Source organism: Caretta caretta, chromosome 2, assembly GCF_965140235.1.
Source record: "Caretta caretta isolate rCarCar2 chromosome 2, rCarCar1.hap1, whole genome shotgun sequence".
In the NCBI taxonomy this organism is placed as follows: domain Eukaryota; kingdom Metazoa; phylum Chordata; order Testudines; family Cheloniidae; genus Caretta; species Caretta caretta.
Genome location: NC_134207.1, coordinates 166764221 through 166786847, shown reverse-complemented (window position 1 = coordinate 166786847; position 22627 = coordinate 166764221). Strand labels below are relative to the sequence as shown.

At 39.5% G+C, this 22627-nt stretch overlaps 1 protein-coding gene across 11 annotated transcripts in view; it reads right to left on the bottom strand.

Annotated features, from left to right (window-relative positions):
* Positions 1–22627, bottom strand: part of COBL (cordon-bleu WH2 repeat protein) — a 240384-nt gene that overhangs the window by 53369 nt on the left and 164388 nt on the right. For 9 of the 11 annotated variants that reach the window (XM_048839266.2, XM_048839267.2, XM_048839262.2 and 6 more), the window contains 2 exons: positions 6759–6888; positions 2950–3123 (listed from right to left, as the gene is read on the bottom strand). In XM_048839266.2, the coding sequence (XP_048695223.2) occupies positions 2950–3123; positions 6759–6888 (304 nt within the window). The remainder of the gene's footprint in view (positions 1–2949; positions 3124–6758; positions 6889–22627) is intronic. The other 2 variants (XM_075125572.1, XM_048839269.2) reach the window with 1 other exon arrangement.

Genomic DNA, 22627 nt, shown 5'->3' with positions numbered 1-22627 from the left:
ATTTATTTACTCACAGGACAGACATGGCAGGAGGAGTGGCCAGACAAGCTTCCCTACACTACCCTTTCAATGCACCTTAACTATGTTCCAGGGACCACCTCTAGGAAGTGAGAGGGCAGCTCATTCTCTATGCTCATATAAATCTTAGCATCTATGCTGAGAATAAAAACTGGGACACTGATTAATTGCAACTGTTTTGGTGTATTTGTGATATCAACACCTAGCAAAACAGCCCACGGAGTAGCCCATTCATTTCGAGCTAATTTATATGTACGCAAATCTTTACATCTATGAAAAGATTGCTTCACACGATGGATGTCTCCTGTTGTTTCTTCTTAAATTAACAAACTTCAGTCTTTAGAAACCGTCCTTAAAGGGCTGATAATACCAGATACCTCCACCTTAAGTTACTGAATGGAGGTGCTTTAAGTTACTGAAAGGTGTTTGTAGAACTGTTCACGCTCACATGTGTTGTCATTTATGGTTATATGAGCTATGCCACTCAAGGTTTTCATTAAAAAAAACAACAGCACATGGGATGGGAGGAAGCAGGCACCTTATCAACTCCCCGTTCTCCTCAAATAGAATTGAATTACTAGTCAGCTAGAAATATACATCTCGGTATGTTATCCATCTAATAAAATTGGAAAATAGCCTTGCGAAAAGAAACCCAAATGTTATGGTAATGGAGGATATTTGACTATTGTACTTGATTTTTGCATACAGTGCAAGTTTTGAGTCAAATTAGGATTTCAGTTTATGGGCTAGGTGCCCATAGTTACATTTTAGAGATCTCATACTGAACCCGGCCCTTGTTGCTGCTTGCTCCACCTGGCAGAAGGGTTACAACTACATCAATTACATCATCCTTACTGAGTAAAAACTCTTTTTGACTTTCCTGGTAATCCAGCCTGCGTAAGAGGCAAGAATGGATTTCAGGATCTGACCCAATAAGAAGTTGAAATATTTATCCTTTTTAAACTAACTTTTTAGTTCCCTATCGTATTTTTATTTTGTGGTCCATAACATGACAAAATAAAAAGGTAACATATAAAGGACACATGGGTAAGGCTGCTATTCAAATGGCCTGTTTCAAACCATTTTAAGAAAGCATACTGTAGTTTCAGCTCTAAGTACAGCATCCTCTACATGGCGTAATAGATAGCTTGTTAACAGCTCATTCATTAAGAACATACCAAATCACGGGGCAAAAATCAAACCCCATGCAACAGATGCAATAGAGTCTCCATTTGTGAACTACAGTCAAAACTCAAACTCAGAATAACAGGTCACATAACAACTCGATTAATAAGTTAAGGGAGGAAAAAGGATCCTACAAATATATCATTTTAGACATGCATACAAAACATGTATCTGTGTCTAGGGGTGCAAATATTAACAAGAAAGCTCAGTTAATGACAATAAGATTAAAGAGCAAAAAACATGATAAAAATCAGAGGAGAATTGATTAAAATGCATTTGATTGCCAGAGTGGAGCAGAGGAGCATTGCAAAATATTGTAACGATAGGAAGTCAGTTGAAGCACAAATATTGATTAAAACAAGTCCAGATTCTTTAAGAAGAGAACCACTGTGTACAAGCCAATGTATCGAACCAAAAATCGAATGACAACAAGAATTTTGTTCATACATTGGTAGGAATAAAATAGGTTAATCCACATTAATAGTTGTGTTTTCTAGTAGCAGAATCCTTGACATAGAGACTTTTTCCCCCCCCCCCACTTTATAAAACTTGACATTCTACTTCTCTTTACTTAAGATTGAACAATAATACATTGGGTTTAGCTAGTGGGCAACAAACCCCCTCCCCCAACACTTATACATTAGGTGTAGATAGGGTTGCCAGCCCTCCAGGACTGGCCCTCCAGGAATTAAAGGTTAATCTTTAATTAAAGATTATGCCATGTGATTAAATCTCCAGGAATACGACCAACCAAAATTGGCAACCCGAGGTGGAGAGCTACTTAGAGTATAATCTTTGCAATGAAAGCTTCCCAGAGAAGGATCTCAATGGGATTAGCAGAGATAACCACATGAATGGTAGCGTATCAAATAGGCTCTGATCCTGCAAGTTATTGCACCTGAGAAGACCCTGCACCTGTGTAGAGCCCTGCTGACTTTCATGGGGTGCTGTGTGTGTGTGTGTGTGTGTGTGCAGGGGGGATTACCTATGCGGAGTCATTTTCAGGATCTGAGTCTTAGATCATGAACCAAGATTTGAAAACAGTCAAGTCTATATGATAACTCTGAAAATACAACCATGTTTCACACAAATAAGGAAGAATGCCACAACTATCACACCGCATTGTCTGATAAGAAGATTTCGCAAGGTAGAGAGTGCACCCAGGGCTAGCCAGGTGGGCATGGAAGATACACTATATATTAGGCGACATATCCTTAAATCAGCAAAGCTCCAGTGAAGTTATTGGAGCCATGCCGATACATATACATATTAAGGGGAGTAAACCTTTAACAGTACATGGTGGGTGTGATTGATTTTCTTGAAAGGGGGCTTCAGCTTGCAAAAGCTTGGGAAATGCTAGTCTGACAGATTACAGTGGCTGCTCAATAGTTTATTGCACCTGTATGTCTTTGGAGGGAGGGGGAGAACGCGCATGCAGAAACAAATCAAATACTAAACCACAAATTTTTGTTTGAAATGAATGAAACTGCATGTTTTGACAGTCATATTTACACATCTCCAAATAAGAGCTAAGCCGCTGTAGCAATATTTTCTATAAGCAAATATTTCATTCGCCTCATATTAATTAATCATATGAATATAATGCATTGAGCATTTCTAAAGAAGAGAGGCTGGAAAAGAAAAAACATGTATGTCTGGAGAACAGAGAGGAAAGTCTGGAAAAGCTATCCTTGACAGTAACCGCTAAAAGAATTGAAAAGCAAATACATAGATATTTAAACATACGTTGAGGTACCAGGTTTGTTGGTGCTGTAACATCGGGTGCTTCACTGTAATAGTCAGTTGGATCCATAATGTCTGTGTCAGGAGGAGGGTAAGGTGGGGGTGGGGGAATCACTAACTGGGGTGGACCACGTGTGTTGCCTCTAGGAGGCTTTTGTGGCACCTGTCGTCCATTACCTACAGGAGGATCAATTAGCTAGTTACTTTATTGTCAAGTCAATTATTTTTAAGTTTCTTTTAAAACACACACACACGTGTGTGTGTTCACCTGCTCCCCCAAACCATCCACTCTGTCTGGGTCTGATTCTGCTCTCAATCACACCAATGTAAACCATGAGAAAGTCGACAGAGATATGCTGGTGTTAAATTTAGGTACATGAGAGAAGAATCAGGCCCAATATATACATGTATATCACAGTCTATACATATCAATCAGCATAAATCTCAATTGCGGTTTTGAGAGATAATAAAACACACTAATTTAAAAACACTATACAGAAAATATCTTCATGAAGGTGGTTTTTTTAAAAAAATTGTTTCTCCCTTAGACACATAGACTTTAAGGTCAGAAGGGACCATCATGATCATCTAGTCTGACCTCCTGCATATTGCAGGCCCCAGAGCTTCAACCACCCACTTCTGTAACAGACCCCTAACCTCTGGCTGAGTTACTGAACTCCTCAAATCATGATTTAAAGACTTCAAGTTGCAGGTTTAAACTAGTGTAAATGGTGGATTCTCTGTAAGTGACCCATGCTGAAGAGGAAGGCGAAAATCCCCAGGGTCTCTTGGTCTGACACAGCCCACAGCTGTTGACTTATAGGATACTATGCAAAACTATTTCCATAACTCCTTGAGGAGGTAGGGGAATGGTGAAGGTTGGTATTTCTGAGTGGATGTGCTATTTGGGCTTTCATTTTCTTTCTGTAGTTTTTTTCTTTTTGGCTTTGACAGTGTGCAGAGGCTGCTGGTTTTGTTGCTGTTTGTATGATGGAGTTTTCAACCTGTGTCAGAAATGCTGAGAGCCTCAGAACCATACTTAATTTAGTATCATGCATACTAAATGGAGTAAATGAGTGTCCTTTAAATTATTAGACATGTCAATAAATATCAGCAGTGTCACACCCTGCATGCAGTTGGTGGTGGGTAAACCCTGGAAATGTTTGGTCTTGATAGAAGCCAGATTTCTCTCTTCTTTTGGAGTGAGACAAAAAGACACGTGATAATTCATACGTCTGAAGAACATGCTCTCCATTTGTGATAGTGCTGGAGTCATACTAGGCTACCACTGACATTCTCTTGAAATCCAACAGGGCCCTGTGCCTTCTGACCGTATTTCAAACTTTCTTCTGTGTTTATGGGAAGGCTCCAGCCTAACCAAACCTTAAGTGGAATTATTGAACCACTGGAATAGCTCTGAGCTATCAATCAGCCAACTTCACCCAAGCCTCCCCAAAGGATTTAATTTTGGCACTGTGGGATGGATAAATCTTTAGACTTCTTCTTACAAGGCCTTCAAAGTGTCGTGTTGCATGCATTAGTGCAGCAGTGTGTAGTGGGAGCAAGAAGGTTGGAAAAGATTTAACTGAACAGGGTTTTCATAGGCTACATCCACCTATAAAGGTGCAAGGAACAATTTAATGCCCATAAAATGCTGAACTCCAGTGATGTTTTTGGCTGCTTTAAGAAAATTAGGCACAGCACTTTGGGGCCAGTATAAGTGATTTGGTGTTAAATATTTAATCTGACCTACTTGCCAGTTTGAGTGTTTTTTCCATGATTTTTAAATTCTGATTAGTATGGTCAGGGTGGGAGGAGGTATTTTAATTTGCCCCATCATGCTGCTGTCTATTTCCTGTAGCAATTTCTCTCTCTACAGTCTTGCTTTGTTCGCTCCTTCCTTTTTGCTTCCTGACACAGCTGTGCTGTCTCATGGTTTTATAGTTAGCGTGCTAAAGAGAAACTGTTTTACCAAGCTTCGCTTATTGTAACATTGTTTGTGTGTCAATAATTATATTAATCTAAGACTGCAGCAGAAAATGAAAAATATATAGGAGATTATTATGTGATATATCCTTAAATCAGCAAAGCTCCATTGGAGCTATGCCGATTTACATCAACTAAGGGTCTGGCCAACAGACACCTATCTATATAGCTGTGGATAGAAATGAGCAATTCTGTTCTGTTTTCTTTCATCTGTAACCTTTCAAGCAGTGACATAAAATAAAATTAACATTAACAAAGTTAAAACACCAAATGTTATCAGTAATGACTTGTGTTTTTCAAGGGGAGGCATTGGGAACGACAGATTGTGACATCTGCAATAGTTAACAGGCAGCCAATTTTCTGAAAACGATTGTGTTATATTGCACAGTGATAGCATTCTCCTTTGAGAGTTTAAATAAGAGATGTCAATGGAGTCAAACGTGTTACAGGATAATGGACTCCTGCTGCTACACAAATGGTGATGCATTAAATGTGAGGCATTTACTGAAAATAAATGTTGAAACAAAGCCAAGAGGTTTCTTTCTAAAGTGTGAAGCATTTGTAACATTATCAATTATACATGACAGGCTGTTCATTTATGGTATCATATATGCATGTCTTCAGTGCTATGTGAAAATGCAGAGGTTGAAGGCACAACCTGGAGTGTACCAAGTGTATTGTAGCACATTTTAAATGATTCCCTTAATATACTGGATAATGAGTTCCAATGCGTGGGGTTATTAACTCATATCTTTCAGAAATCAGTTTCTTATTTAAGGGAATAATCTTGGAGTCCTCACACAGACAAAACTCCCAGTGACCTGAAATATCTGGAGGGCTTTTTCTCAGTCTCTCTATCTGTGTGACAGTAACTGGGCTATATCACATAAAACTATAATTTTCTTTAGTTTCTTGAGGTATATACGAAATTTATTTCAGAACCTATCAGTTCTTCTCTTGCACTAATTAGCTAAAGACTCTATTAATGCAGATTCATCTCAAACAGGACCGAAGATAAGAACAAAACATACTCCACTGATGTAAAACCATCATGGGACACAGGAAAAAGTGTATTCAACAGTAGCAGGGGTGATGGCTTTGAAAACAATGGGGCAGACCTTAATCTGGTGTAAATTTGTCATCGCTCCATTGAAGGGAATGGAGCTATAACAACTGAAGTGTAAGACCATAAGAACAGCCATTCTGGGTCAGACCAAAGATCCATCTAGCCCAGTATCCTGTCTTCCGACAGTGGCCAATGCCAGAGGGAATGAACAGAACAGGTAATCATCGAGTGATCCATCCCCTGTCGCCCATTCATAGCTTCTGACACCCTGTCGCCCATTCATAGCTTCTGGCAAAAGAAAAAAGTGTGTGGTGCCATGTCAATTTACATCACCTGAGAATCTCCCTCTGTCCATAGAAGTCACCCCTTCGGTCCAAACTCCATTCAACTGGGGCAGGGGAATGACAGGGAGGGCATCTTCAGAAGGGCATAGTGTTAGCCTAACTCTGTTTCCACTGAACTCAATGATGAAACTGACTTCAATGGGAGGAGAGCTGAGCAAAAGTGGAGCAGGATTTTCCAAAGCACCCTTAAGTGCCATGTGAAAACATTCTACTCACCCAAGTGGTATAATTCACCTTTTAAAACTTTGTGAACCTCAAACACTTAATTTCCAGACTTTCATTCTTTGGGATAAATATTTTTCCAGATTACATAGTTTCCAATGCAAGGGGCCATTTTAGGGAATCTTCAAACAGCAAGCAGAGCCATATAAAGCACATGCATTGGATTCGAGGCAGAAGAGAAGAGAAGCGCTTACCCATTGTGCTCTTCCTCTTGTCTTCCTTTTCTTCTGTTCTGTTTGGCATGACAGGAGCAGGAGGAGTTGGTGGTGGAGGGGCACGCCTCTTTTTTTTCTGAAAATCATTCTGTGATGCCCCTTGTGGAGTCTAGCAAAAAACAAATTGAAAAATCCACATGGTGAGGAATGTAATTTTAGGTTTCCTGCATTATCAGTAACAGAAATGCACAGCAGTTCACAGAATTTGTTTCTTACATAAATGTACTTCAGCTCAGAATATCACCATGATGCTTTGTAATGAAAGTCAGTCCAAAACTAAAAAGGGACATTATAAGATAAAATTGGAAGAGTAGGGATGATACAGCGGCTCAGTGGGAGAAGGAGTTCCAGCCTGCAAAAGTGAAATGCGGGTGTACAAGCATGTGTATTTACTGATCTTGGGAATTAGTGGGACAAATATTCCGAGATGCATGCTCCTGAAAGAGATGTGCATAAAATACCCAATCCAAAGCTCATTGATATCTGTCTATTGGCGTCTATAGCCTTTGGATTATGGTTAACTACTCGAAGTCGTTCATGCAGGGCCTGATTACCTCTCATTTTCCCTAATTTTCTTCTCACACTTACGTAAATTGGGAGCAATCCCAGTGAAGCCAATGGAGTTACACTGGTATATGTGGGAGAGGAATCAGACCTGCAAGTCCTACATTATGTGGCCAAGTGCCTATGTTGGACTGTTGCACTTTTCAAGCGAGCTTTTGAAGATTTGGCTGTATGAGGTGCTGAGGCTTCAAAATAAAGGCAACATGCTGAATGAAGTTGGTCAGTCATGACTTAAAAGCTTATTAGATCCTTTTACAAAAAAACAATTAACACAAGTGACTAGAGTGTTGTTGGATGGCACAACATTTTCTGCAGCGTATTGGAATACAGTTGTGTGTGTGCATGGCTCTATGTTATTCATGACCCTGAAAAATTTACTGGAAATGGGTTAGGCTGTTATATGTCTTCCATTTTGACTCTCTAAGTGAATAGAGTGTTTGTGAGGTACTAATAGCACGAGGCTGAGACAAGCTTAATATAGACAGCAGCTGTGGAAGCCTCCCATACATGCAGCCTTGCCTATGCACCTCCATCATCACTTGCAATACAGCTGCTATTCCTGTCCTGAAACTCTACTGAGCAGAAACTACGAAACACGCTGGGGGGAGGGGGGGAGTTACATTTTTTCCAGAAGCTTTAATGAACACGTATATTTATTGTGGAGGATGACAATATAGCGAACAATAACTTCACAATGCTAAAGGCTACTATCAAAGTTTCAGCTAAGCAATCGGATGTGAAAGCATCTTTCATAAGCATTCAGTGCATCCTGACAATATCTGGGATACATGACTGAGTTCCTAACAAGGTCTACGAAAGAGTAGTACCCAATTTGAACCAATCTTCTTCCACAGTGGCAGCAAAATACTTCCATATCAGCTCAAACATTACTGTGCTTTATGGTAAAGATCATGTGGTAAAAATATGAAATCTCCACACAGGTGCAACCACACAAATAAATGCTAGCGAAAACATCTCCTAACACCACAAGCTTTGGTGTCTGGAAAGACCAGGAATAGTGCATGGAAAATTAGCAGAAGGAAAAAGTTTCTCTACATTAGTACTTTGTCTGGAGATCATTTTACTGATCCCTCTAGCAACTTTAAAATTAATAAAACATAGCGTTCCACTGCAATAAAGTTCAAGAAATTTTACATTTCCCCTGTTGTCTACAATATTTAAATCTGGTTTTTAGATGCTAAGAAAAGGTTATATAAGCCAGTGAAGACTGGTAACAAGTTGCATAGTTAAGAAGGATCTACATAATAGCAAACTATTATGCAATGGGAATCAGAGTGGTTTTTTTAAAACTATATGTAAAAATCTGTGAGCCAAACCCTGCAGACCTTAGGGCCCAATTCAGCAAAACACCCGAGCGCGTGTTTAAAGTTAAGCACGTAGTTAAGTGCTTTGTTGAACTGGGACCTTAGTTCCTACTCTTTTTTTTTTCCCCGGGGGGATGGGAGGGGAAGGGGAGAGGGAGGGGAAGACAATACATTAAAGTAAAAAGGAACTTTTCCTGGAGCACTCTTTGTGACTGGGGCTGTGGTGGAGGAGGTGCTGACAAAGCAAGTTCTACATCTGGGTGTAATGAAAGACATGCCAGGAGATGTTAAAAGGGCCATAGGGCAATGATGAATAGGGCCCAGTTTTCCTAACTGCTGGGGCCTCAACTCAGCCTAAACTGTGAAAATGGTGCTGGGCTCTCGCTGCTTGGAAATCAGCAAAAATGAAGGTTCTTCACTTAGAATTGAACTAACTGTTCTGATGATGATGTATGAACCATCGCTTAGGCACATCTATTGAACAAGTGAGAGAGGGTGTCATTTTTATTTCACCAGTGTTCTGCACACAACCCCAGTTTTTGGATGATTGCCATAAGCCCTGCTGAGAGATAAACTGCTGGGGGTTTTGTTCACAATTTGATTGTATAGATAATTTCAGCAAGGAAATATCTGGAAGCCATGCATTTATTAAATGGTACATTTTTATGAGAAAATTAGTAATAAATTGCCTACTAAGTAGCAGTTAAGTGATGAGCCATACAAATAAATCCAAAACATTAAAATAACAAATAGATACCATACATATAGATATATTAGATACAAACTACATTGTTATATACATTAGATATATTAGATATAAATTAGATTGACTGATTAATTGACATTCAAAAATTTTAAACTTGGAACTGATAAGTTTGCAGTTTGCCTGTCAACTCACTGATCACTTTGCACATGTGTTTTATCTCCATGTCCCACCTTCAATCTCTTTTGGTCTTTTTATATTGTGAACTATTTCAGAGAGGCACGATGTTTTCCTGAAAGTTTGTACAGTTCCATCTAGAATGCTACCACTGCATAAAGAAATCACCACCACCAAAGATCCTGAGCCAGAGAACTCCTGTCCTTGGTTCCAATCTAACTGAACCTGGGCAGCGACAGACCACCCTACTCCTTCATTACTGCCAGCTAGTGACTGGTTATCACAGAAGTAGTGAAGGCCTAGCTTACAAAGGGCTCTGTCTACCAATACTACATTATTAATAAAACAGAGGCAGAAATTTCTTCCCACCTGGGAGGTAAATGAATAATAACTTTTAAAATAATTAAGTATTGCAAATAAGCAAAAGGTATAAATAGTTTAGAGAAAATTCTGTGCTCTGTCAACTCAGCATTTGAATGTAAAACTGTTGCTGAAGCTTGAAACTGGTTTCAAATGCAAGTATGCCACCAAGGTAATTTGCTGAATGAATAGTTAGGGGCAGTAGGCACCTATTCTGTATTCATAAGAAATTCATTTACAATTGAAGAAGCTATTTTGAGCTTTGAACATGTACCTTTTAATTCTACACAAAATAAGAAATGGAGTTAATAGCTATTGCACTGTGTGGATGTGAGGGCACATGACTGTGTGCAGTGGTCCTTTATTTGGAAAGTATTATACCCTGTATGCACAGTGTGCCTGACTTGCATTCAGTTGACAAATAGCTGTATCATGACAAATAGAAACAGACAGGATCTAGAAGAGTTGTAATGAGTGGCTGTGAGGCATCACAGTAAATGTACCCTAGATTTGAAAATATAGGTTGGAATTTTGGTGGAATAAGAAAGCCCTAAACTAACTGGTGTTACTGCTAAAGTGGCTCCTGTATCTTTTTCAACATCTGCTATTCTGCAGTCCTAAAATTCAGAGTGTCCAACATGGCATCTCCCAATGCAAGGCAATTTCCATCATCAAAACAGAAAAGTGACAATGCATCAAGATAAAAAATAAATAAATAAGTTAAAAATAAATTCTTGCACTTACAGTGGCAAATTGACCATCTCTTTATTCTAATGTCCACTGAGTTACATTTACCATTTTTCATCCAACAATCTCAAAGTGCTGAGCAGATGGTTGACATTTTTATAAAGCAAACGTTCAGACTTCAAGTTATAGCTGTATCATCGTAAGAAAGAACATAACCATAAGAAAAAGTGGTAAATTTGAAACATATATCGCCTGGGACATCTATTTACCAGTAACTCCATTATATTACATATAGTAAATATATGTGCATATATACACTTCTGTCTAAAGTGTAAGGTAGGGTGAAGTTAGCTATAATTAGAGGCCAAGATTTTCAAAAGTGACTAGTCATTTTGAGGACTCAATTTTTGGGTGCCTAATGCTGGACACTCTAAAATGGTCTGATTTACAGAGACACTCAGAGGTGTCAAGTTGGGCATCCAAAAACGGAGGCAACAAAATTCATTTGTCACTTTTGAAAATCAATAGAGTTATTCCAGATTTACACAGGGGTCATTGAAGTTAAAAAATGAGCTCTTTAGAGACAGGTTCTATCTCCTTTGTCATGAACCGACTGCAATTGAGAGAAATTCAATAAAAGGCCAATCTCAAGGAAAGTCCTATCAGCCAATATATCTGATGGTTTTGAAGGGGCTAACGTACAGCAGACAGTCCAATCTTTAACTGAATGTGGGAAACTCTGTGTCCACTCTAGTGTGCTCAACATGCTTTTGTTTTCCTGAAGGAGGAGCTAGACTGAGGACCACTAATATTATATTTTCTTGTCCACGTCTATTGCGTTTGTGGCGGAATCAAGCAGCAATCAGGCATTTAGACAGAAATAAGTTACTGTATTTTATAATGGTATTTTAGATCACTGCTAAGAGAAAATAAATGACCTCTGTAACTCCATCTTTCAGGATACTATCTTACAAAAAAGGGCCAAAATTAAAGGTGGGGCTGAGACCTGAAATTCAAATCTGAATCTGAAATGTCCCCAAAATTCAGTAAGGTTTGGATCCGAGGATTTGGCTTGGGCATTATGGAGAAATCCAGGAAGGCAGGATACGGATTTGAACTTTCTCAACATCTGAGGGTGGCTGGATGCAGGGTTTCTGTTTGGGATCATTTTTAATCATCACCTATTCCACAGGATGTTCTACCAGCATGTAGCAGCTTTCATGTTCACTCTGTGTTCCCGCAGGCAAAGCAGCCATTTCTACTGCTATGAAGAAAACTGGGCAGACTGGTGGAAGAGAGATAAAATAATAATAGAAGCCTTGAGAACCAAAGGGGAGAGTAGGATAACAGAATTTTCCTCTGTAAATGATAAAGATCCTTTGGCACTTGGTGAAGAACTCGCATGTGAAAGGCATTAGCTTGATGCATCACATTCCTCAAAGATGTATTACTTCCTACTCTACCAAGAGTAAAGAATCCTCTGCAGATAGCAGCTTATTTTCAGCTTGCATACTTATTTACCAGTGACACTTGCTTTCAGGTCTGAACTTAGATAGATGTGTAGAGGCACAAACAACCTGAATGTTACAGAAAAAGGAAAAAAAAAAAAAAAAAAAGCAAATGCACCAACCATTTCAATAATGAAGGCTTAGTCAACTACGCAAAAATATTGCTTCTCTTATCCTGTTGGCTAAGTGCAATGAACTCACAAACACACCATAAAGAAGATGAAAAGCTTGTTTAAAACTAGCAAAGCTATACATATATAAAGAGTGTCTAGTTCAAGACTGGGTCATAAAAATTGTTAGATTTACCAAGGCTGACATTAAAAAACCACTTCTATCTAGGAGGCTAAACATAAATGGCAAAAAACACAAAGAACATTGTGTTTCTTTTTTGCAATCGTATATACCAAAACAATAGAACTTGAAAATCATTTGTTATGGCTGGCTGCTTCTTTTATAAAGAAATCAAGCCTTAACAATATTATCTGAAGTGATTTCCCATCCAAACTTTGTTATAAGAGCCCCTTACTGAGTGCAACAGCTTATTTTGCTGTTCTCAGCACTTGTGTTTCACTTTTGTGGCATTTTTAAGAAAGCTTGATGAGATGATTAGGTGAGTGTCTGGTTATGCAACAAATAAATAAAGAGCAATGTTAACTTCAGGACATGTTTTTAAAATGTTCTTTGAGTACAGGCTGCTACCATAAAACTGAACTAAAATAGTCCTTTGTGACCTAAATCTGACAAATACTGTTCACCCCTTCTGCGTCCTTTATTGGTGAGACCACACAAGATGCAAAAGGCGATTTTCTATTAAATTCATGTCACTGGCTCATGTATTACTTTGGAAAAAGTTTACTGTATTACAGACAAAGCATTTGAGGAACATGGTGAGTGCATTTTACTTTTGTGAGAGTTCAAACTTGAATTACATTTTTGGCCTAGAGATGAGATTTCGGTAGATACTAAAAACTAAGAGTGTATTACATCATTTTTTCTTGGCATTATTTGTATCAAAGTGGTTGGGAAAGGGAGTCCTATCTGGCTAAAACCGGAGAGTTTCATTCAATAGCATTCTAGTGGGCACATTATGGACATCAGCAATTGACAGGAACAGGTTATGTAGATATGGTACAGAGGGACATATCCAGATAGAACACAACCCGAAAGGGATAATGAACTTTCTCACACGAAATAAACAACAACAACAACAACAAAAAGTTCAAAAGTCAGAAGATTATCAAGTAAGCTTTCAACTCGAGCATTAGCTCTATCCCTTAAATTTTGCCCGTGCTCTGCCTACAGGCCAGGTGCTCCCATTGTGCTTGTCCAATTTTCACCGTCACCCTTTCCAATACATCCCCAATATTCCTGCCAACACTCACTATGCTGGTCTGCCGAATGCCAGCCACTCCATATTCACAGGCCAAAGACCTAACTCTCTCCAAACCTATCCTCAGTGAACACCTGAGCATGAGAAAGGTGTCGGCAAGATGGGTGCCCAGAACATGGAGTACTGATCAGAACAGAACACAACCTGACATTTCCAGGCAACTTCTGGAGTGCTTTCAAGTAAACCCAGAAAAATTCTTGAGTGGGATTGCAACTCAGGATGAGACATGGATTTCCCATCCAGCCTATTCACCAGATTTGGCTCCCTCAGGCCAAGTCTACACCAGGGGAGGGATCGATCTAAGTTACACAACGTCAGCTACGTGAATAACACAGCTGAAGTCGACGTACTTAGATCTACTTACCGCGATGTCTTCACTGCCGTAAGTTGACGGCTGATGCTCCCCCATCAACTCTGCCTGCGCCTCTCGCTCCGTTGGAGTACTGGAGTCAACAGGAGAGCGCTTGGCGGTTGACCCCCGCTGGATTGATTGCTGCCCGTCGATCCAGCGGGTAATGTAGACAAGCCCTCAGTTTTCTACCTGCTCCCTAAGTTGAAGGAAAACCTTTGTGGGAAGAGTTTCAGTGACAATGAGATGATTGAAGCAGTCCATGGGTTTCTAGACATACAGGACAAGGACTTCTACAAGATAGACATAGTCAAGCTGCAGCTGTATTGGACCAAGTGCACTGATATCAAGGGAGACTTATTGAAAAAAACCACATGACTGAATGCAAATGATGCTTTTTTCTTTGTCAGGCTAGAAACTTTCTGAATGCCACTTGTACTCCTAACACACAGGCCTGCTCTACGCTGGGGGGGGGAGAGGCGGGGGGATAGATCTAAGATACTCAACTTCAGCTACTAGAATAGCGTAGCTGAAGTAGATGTATCTTAGATCAACTTAGAATCACCTACTTCGCGTCCTTGTGGCGTGGGATCGACGGCCGTCGCTCCCCAGTCGACTCCGCTTCCGCCTCTCATCCTGGTGGAGTTCCAGAGTCGACAGCAGAGCGATTGGGGATCGATTTACCACGTCTACACTAGACACGATAAATCGATCCCCGATAGATCGATCACTGCCTGCTGATCCGGCAGGTAGTGTAGACGTGGCCACACATACAGGTTATCCTATTTAGGTGAATGAGTGACTAAGACCTTGCAGGGCAAGTTATCGCTGGTGAGATGTGTTTGCCTTCCAGCTCTCACTCCCTCTCCTTTCCCTCTTTTCTGTAATGTTTCCTCCTTTATTCTTTGTTATTTTATTGACTGCTCTCATCTTTGCTGTTTTTCCAGTTTTTAATTGTTTGTGTGGTGCACTACCCACCATACTGGAGAAGGTCCAGCGGGTGTTTGATAGACAACTATTTTTTGTATTTTACAGATTCATGTACCTGGACAAAAAGGAGAATGCACATTTACTAAATCATGTACTGACTATGGGCCACATTCTGCCACCCTTAGTTATGCTGAGCTGTACCTGACAGAGTAGCCATATTGTCTGATTTCAGCCAGCCAGACTTTGATACTCTTACTTGCATGTATTTCTATCGGCCTACTTGGGACAGTGGGAGTGGCCTTTTAAGTAAAGTCAGGAGCCAGCCTACCTGTGACAGGCTCCTGTAAGGGAGAATGAGCCAGCTCATCCCTACCTGGAGGCAACTCAATCCTTACATAATTGATTGGCAGTTGTTTAGCTAATGACTTCAATAAAAGATTACTAGGACTCAGCCAGGCTCAAGGAGAGAGGAAGTGTCTGAAGAGAGCAGCCCCCAAGAGAGCTCATTAGAGCAAGGAGCCGGGATGCTGTGCTCCCAGAGAGAGCAGCTCTCTAGAGAGGACAGCAACAGCAGCAGGACAGAAACCAAGGGACTGCAGCTGGCTGGAGAAAAGTGGCTACAGCTGAGGGCTGCCGTGGATTAAGGTAGAGATTGAACTGGAACAGACAACTGCAGGCCCCAACGAGGAAGGCTGTGCACCCTTCAGCCTTGCCAAGAGGGGCCGTGACTAAGAAACTCAGGCCTCCAGGAAGAGGGGCATGAAACTTCAGAATTCAGGGGAGAGATTTTTTATATCTAATTTATTTACATTTAATAAAGTAAAATCCAAACAGGGGAATTTTGTTTTACACCCTTTTGGACCATGTGGAATTCTTAGGAGACTCCGAGGCAGCCAACAGGGGGCATTACAGGGAGTAAGATCCTACACAGTGTAAGGAGGAGAGGCAAATCCTAGCCCGGTGAAAACCTTCCTAGTTAATATTCTAACTGGGCAAACAATTGCACATTCAGGGAATACATATCAGACCATCCTGTCTTTCTTCTCTTCCACAAGGAACACAAGCAAATCTTGAAATAGGAAGAATGAATTTATAGCAAGCCCTGCTCATAAAAGATATGCTTTATTTGCCTTGTTAATTAGGTTCAAACTCTTGGCATAACAATAACTCTACTGATGCTTCTATAGCATTGTGTGAAAGTTAAATGGTAGAATAGTGGGGTTTTTCTTCTTTGTAAGGTTTTCACTGTGATTTTGTATACCACTTACTGCCTATGAGAAGAAAATGTTTTGAACCAAGCAGGAGCCATTTTAAAGAAATCAACAGCACAGAGATAAATCTTTAAGCTGCAGAAAGGAGACATAAATCTGTCTGTTCAGCTTGGTGAAATAGAAGCTGCTCCACCCAGCTGAGCTTGCATTTTCACAGAACAGCAGACCCTTCACTCTGCCTAAATCTAACAGCCTTAGGAAGTCCCAGTTTGACTTTAATATATCCTTCACACTATTTATTCACATGTCTAATACATCCAGGACAGGTCATGCATTATTAGATTTTCCTTTGGCATACAATGACTGAGAAACCAGATTTTGGGAACCTCTCAAAGAAACAGCACTGAGTAATTTTATGAGGGCTGATCACACTAAGTTGTACTGTGTAGTGTTTCTGGCAAATACTGAATTCCTCCCTTCACACCCCATAGAATAATGTGACTAGAAATTGAATTTATGTGACTGAATTCCACATGTACTGCATGCATAAAGTCAGTATAGTCTGATATTTCTTTGAGTAGCTCCCAAAATATGGTCATTGTGTTACAGGAGATCATTTCAGTGGTGGGACATTTTAGTAGTGTTCTCTGATCCCTAATGTAACACAACAAAAATCATTACTTTGTGGCTCTATTGAGATATTCAGAAACATGGTACATGGAAACAGTTTTAGGCTGACCTTTGAACACGATATTCTATAAAGTAGTTGTAATTTACCATGGAAAATTATCCATAGATTTAATGTGGATTCTACTCTGATTGATGCCAGTACAGTCCCTTTGAATGGGCACTGTTAATTCTCTTGGCCCTACACTACTTAACATTTTAATGAATGATCTGGAAGAAAATACAAAATAATCACTGAAACAGTTTGCAGATGACCCAAAAACTGGGGGACTGGTAAATAACAAAAAGGACAGGTCATTGATACAGAGCTATCTGGATCTCTGGGTAAACAGGGTCCAAGCAAATGAGATGAGTTAATGGAAATGTATACATCTCAGAACAAAAAAATGTAGGTCTTATTTACAGGGTGGGGGACTCGTATGTGGATGGCAGCTCGAATGAACATGTAAGAAAATCAAGCTTGCCTGCGAAGACTTCTCCAGACATCCAAGGAAGATAGATACTTGAAAGAACATTCTAAGAACATCCTCTAAGTCTGGATAGGGTTCTGAAGTCAATGGGCAAGGATCCACTGGTGATGGTTCATATCAGCTCTAATGACACTTAGAGACAATAGATGACTTCACAGAATTCGAAAGAGTGCTGAGATCCTTCTTGTCCCAGGAGTGAAGGAAGACAGAAGGCAGAAGATTCTGGAAGTGAACCACTGGCTAGGTAAGTGGTGTGGGGTGGAGGGCGGTGTTTTTTTGGAACATCGGTCCACTTCTATGAGGAGAGGGGCATGTATAGTTTAGATGGCCTCCACCTCAGGAAATGGAGGACCAATATCCTCATGGACAGGCTGACTAAAGTAGTCAGGAGAGATTCAAACAAATAGCACAATGAGAGGATAAAAATAAGGAAGACTGAGCATTCAGCACAAAATCAGGACATTTTGAGAACAAAATCAAGGAACCATAGGACACGAAAAGAAGAAATTATTTAATTGCCTATATACTAATGCTAGGAGCCTAGGTAACAAATTGAATTGCTTATTTATGAGCATAAATTCAATCTAGTTGGTATTATTGAAACCTGGCTGGATGATTTGCACAACTGGATTGTTAAAATACCAATGGTTATAACCTATTAAAGGAGGACTGAGCAGGCAAAAGTGGAAGGGGAGTACAACTCTATGTCAAAAATGTCATTATCTGGTTCTGAGTCACTGATAACTTGGAAGAAAATGGTCTTGAATGCTTATGGATCAATGTCCTAACAGATGAAAGCACAAGATGGGATATTATCTGGTGTCTGCTACAGATCACAAAATCACAGTGGAGAACAGAATGACTGCCTCCTTATTCAGCTATCTATAATGTGCAGGGAGGGGGGGAAAACCTGTGAAATCATGAGGGACTTCAATGAGAGTGACATATGCTGGAAGTCTCATGCTGCCAGTACTAAAACATCCTTGGAATTTCTAAATGTCATAGATGACGATTTCCTAACTCAGAAAGCATTGCAGCCAACATGAGGAAATTCTGTATTAGACCTTGTCCTAACAGATAAAGGAGGAACTGATCACATAATTAAAAGTTAATGGTAGCTTAGGTACAAGTAATCATGATAGGATCACATTTATAATGTGCAAGCAGAATAAAGTCCAAACCACACACACACACACGGTGCTTCAATAGGGCCAATTTCACACACGGTGCTTCAATAGGGCCAATTTCACAAAGCTGATAATAATTATGAGCCAAATCTGCAGAGTGGAAGAATATAATCAGAAAAATGTGAATGGTAACTGGGAATCATTTAAGAACACCTACTAGGATGCCCAAAATGCCACAATCCCACAATTGAAGGAGCATGCTTTGCTAGTTAATAAACTGATTTGATTTATAGGGGGAAGTGAAGGCAACTATAAAAAATAAAAACATAATATAGACTAAATGGAAGAAAAGGGATGTTGATAGTAACAAATATAAATCAGAAGTTAGGAATTGTAGAAAATTGATACACGAAGCAAAGGTACACAAGGAGAAGTCTATGCCCAGTAGAGTTAAGGATAGTAAGGAGTTTTTAAAAACATATTAGGAATAAAATAATCCTGTTAATAGTATTGGTTCATTACTAGATGAAAATGATAGAATAATCAATAAGAATGTAAAATAGGCAGAAGTGTTTAGTAACTATTTCCATTCTGTATTTGTGGAAAAAATGATATAGTCTCATCATATGATGATAACAGTCTTTTCATTCAACTAGTAACTTTCGAGCATGTTAAATAGAAGCTACTAAAATTAGACATTTTTAAATAGCAGGACAAGATAACTTGCATCCAAGAGTTTAAAAAGAGTTGGCTGAGGAGCTGACTGTACCGTCATACTGATTTTCAATAACTCTTGGAGTGCTGGGGAGGTTCTAGAAGATTGGAAGAAATCTCATGTTGTGCCAATTTTTTACAAGGGTAAACGTGATGACCCATGTAATTATAGGCCTGTCAGCCTGACATCAATCCTATGCAAGATAATGGAGCAGTTAATATGGGACTCCGTTAATTAAAAATTAAAGGATGTTAATGTATTGGGATTCTCTCCAAGACCTTTTTCTTACTTGGCTTCCCAAGAACTCACTTGATCAGACTCAAGTGTAGGGGGTGGGAACCACACATCTACATTTATACATCAAACTTTTTTATAGACATATTTAAACATTACACTGAATTTACTATACATTGCATTACACATTTTGGGATTGGCTTGGTTACTTTATAGGAACCAACAGCTGTACAGCATGCTTTGTCCATGCACTGTCTACGCACAAGTTACTTTTTAACTTCATCATACGTTTCAGGCTTATTTTATCCACTGTAAATAGTTCCTGGGGTGTTCCCTCTTATCTTAGCTAGTACAAACATTCTGTCTCTGAGCTTAGGGACACATTTGCCTATCTTAGTTAGCACAGACTTTCCGTTTCAAACCTGCTGATTAATTTACCTTCCTAGTCCTGAATGAAGCCGGCCTCACCCATGTCCAATTACTCATGTCAAGCCAGTCATACGTAATGTAATTAATGCAAATCAACATGGGTTATGGAAAATAGATCCTGTCAAACTAAAATGATATTTTTGGATGAAATTACAAGTTTAGAAGATAAAGATAATAGTCTTGATGTAATACGCAATAGACTTCTATAAGGCATTTGACTTGGTACTGCACATTTTGATTAAAAAACTAGACCAATGTAAAACTAACAGGGCACACATTAAATAGAATAAAAACGGACTAAATAGTAGGTCACAATATTTAAGGTAAAATGGAGCATCATAATCAACTAGGTGTGTTTCTAGTGGGGTCCAAAAGGGATCAGTTCTTGGCCCAATGCTATTTAACATTTTTATCAATGACCTGGAAGAAAAAAAAATCATCACTGATAAAATGTACAGATGACATAAAATTTGGGAGAGTGGTAAATAATGAAGAGGGCAGTTCACTGATTCAGAGTGATCTGGATTGCTTGTTAAACTGGGTGCAAGCAAACAATATGCTTTATGCTTTAATACAGCTAGATGTATACATTTAGGAATAAGGACTATAGGTCATGCTTACAAAACAAAGGACACTATCCTGGGAAGCAGTGACTCTGAAAAGATTTGGAAGTTGTAGTGGATAATCAGCTGAACATGAGCTCCCAGGGAGATACTGGGGCCAAAAGAATTAATGTGATTCTGGGATGCACAGAATCGTAGGACTGGAAGGGACCTCAAGAGGTCACCTAGTCCAGTCCCTTGCACTCAAGGCAGGACTAAGTATTATCTAGACCATCCCTGACAGGTGTTTGTCCAACCTGATTTTAAAAATCCTCAGTGATAGAGATCCACCAGCTCCCTAGGCAATTTATTCCAGTGCTTAATCACTCCAGCAGTTAGGAAGTTTTTCCTAATGTCCAACCTAAACTGCCTTTGCTGCAATTTAAGCCCATTGTGTCTTGTTCTATCGTCAGAGGTTAAGAACAATTTTTTTCCCTCCTCCTTGTAACCTTTTATGTACTTGAAAACTGGTATGTCCCCCCTCAGTCTTCTTGTCTCCAGAATAAACAAACCCAATTTTTTCAATCTTCCCTCGTAGGTCATGTTTTCTAGACCTTTAATAATTTTGTTGCTCTTTTCTGGACTTTCTCCAATTTGTCCACATCTTTCCTGAAATGTGGTATCCAGAACTGGACACAATACTCCAGTTGAAGCCTAATCAGCATGGAGTAGAGTGGAAGAATTACTTCTTGTGTCTTGCTTACAATACTCCTGCTAATACATCCCAGAATGATGTCTGCTTTTTTTGCAACAATATTACATTGTTGACTCATATTTAGCTTGCGATCCACTATGACCCCCAGATCCCTTTCCACAGTATTACTTCCTAGGCAGTCATTTCCCATTTTGTATGTGTGCAACTGATTGTTCCTTCCTAAGTGGAGTACTTTGCATTTGTTCTTATTGAATTTCATCCTAATTATTTCAGAACATTTCTCCAGTTTGTCCAGATCATTTTGAATTTTAATCATATGTTCCAAAGCATTTGCAACCCCTCCCAGCTTGGTATCGTCCGCAAACTTTATAAGTGTACTCTCTATGCCATTATCTAAATCACTGATGAAAATATTGAACAGCACCGGGCCCAAAACTGATCTCTGAGGGACCCCACTCATTATGCCCTTTGAGCATGACTGTGAACCACTGACAACTACTTTCTGGGAACGATTTTCCAACCAGTTATGCATCCACCTTATAGTAGCTCCATCTAGGTTGCATTTCCTTAGTTTGTTTATGAGAAGGTCATGCAAGATAGTATCAAAAGCCTTACTAAAGTCAAGATATACCACATCTACCGCTTCCCCCCCATGCAGAAGGCTTGTTACCCTGTCAAAGAAACCTATCAGGTTGGTCTGACATGATTTGTTCTTGACAAATCCATGCTGACCGTTATTTATCACCTCATTATCTTCTAGGTGTTTGCAAATTAATTGCTCAATTATTTGCTCCATTATCTTTCCGGGTACAGAAGTTAAGCTGACTAGTTTGTAATTCCCCGTGTTGTCCTTAGTTCCCTTTTTATAGATGGGCACTATATTTGCCTTTTTCCAGTCTTCCGGAATGTCTGCCGTCTTCCATGACTTTTCAAAGATAATTGCTAATGGCTCAGATATCCCCTCAGTCAGCTCCTTGAGTATTCTAGGATGCATTTAATCAGGCCCTGGTGATTTGAAGACATCTAATTTGTCTAAGTAATTTTTGACTTGTTCTTTCCCTATTTAGACTCCGATCCTACCTCACTTTCACTGCCATTCACTATTTTAGACGTCCCATCACTACCAACCTTCTTGGTAAAAACTGAAACAAAGAAGTCATTAAGCACTTCTGCCATTTCCACATTTTCTGTTATTGTCTTTCCCCCCTCAATGAGTAACGGGCCTACTCTGTCCTTGGTTTTAAACAAGTGAATCTCGAGTAGGAGTACAGGCATTATTTTACCTCTATATTTAGCACTGGTGTCACTACTGCTGGAATACTGTGTCCATTTCTGGACATTGTTAGCCCATGATTCAAGAAGGATGTTGATAAATTGAAGAGGATTCAGAGAGGAGCCATGAGAATGATTAATGGATTAGAAAGCTGCCCATATAGTGATAGAGCTCCATATATTTAGCTTAATACACAGAAAGTTAAGGGGTGACTTGATTACAGTCTAAGTATCTACATGGGGAACTAATATTTAATAATGGCCTCTTCAATCTAGCAGAGAAAGGTATAACACTATCCAGTGGCTGGAAGTTGAAGCTGGACAAATTCAGACTGGAAATAAAGCATAATCTTTGACTGTGTCATTAACCATTGAAACAATTTACCAAGGGTCATGATTGAGTCTCCATCACTGACAATTTTTAAAATCAAGATTGGATGTTACTCTAAAAGA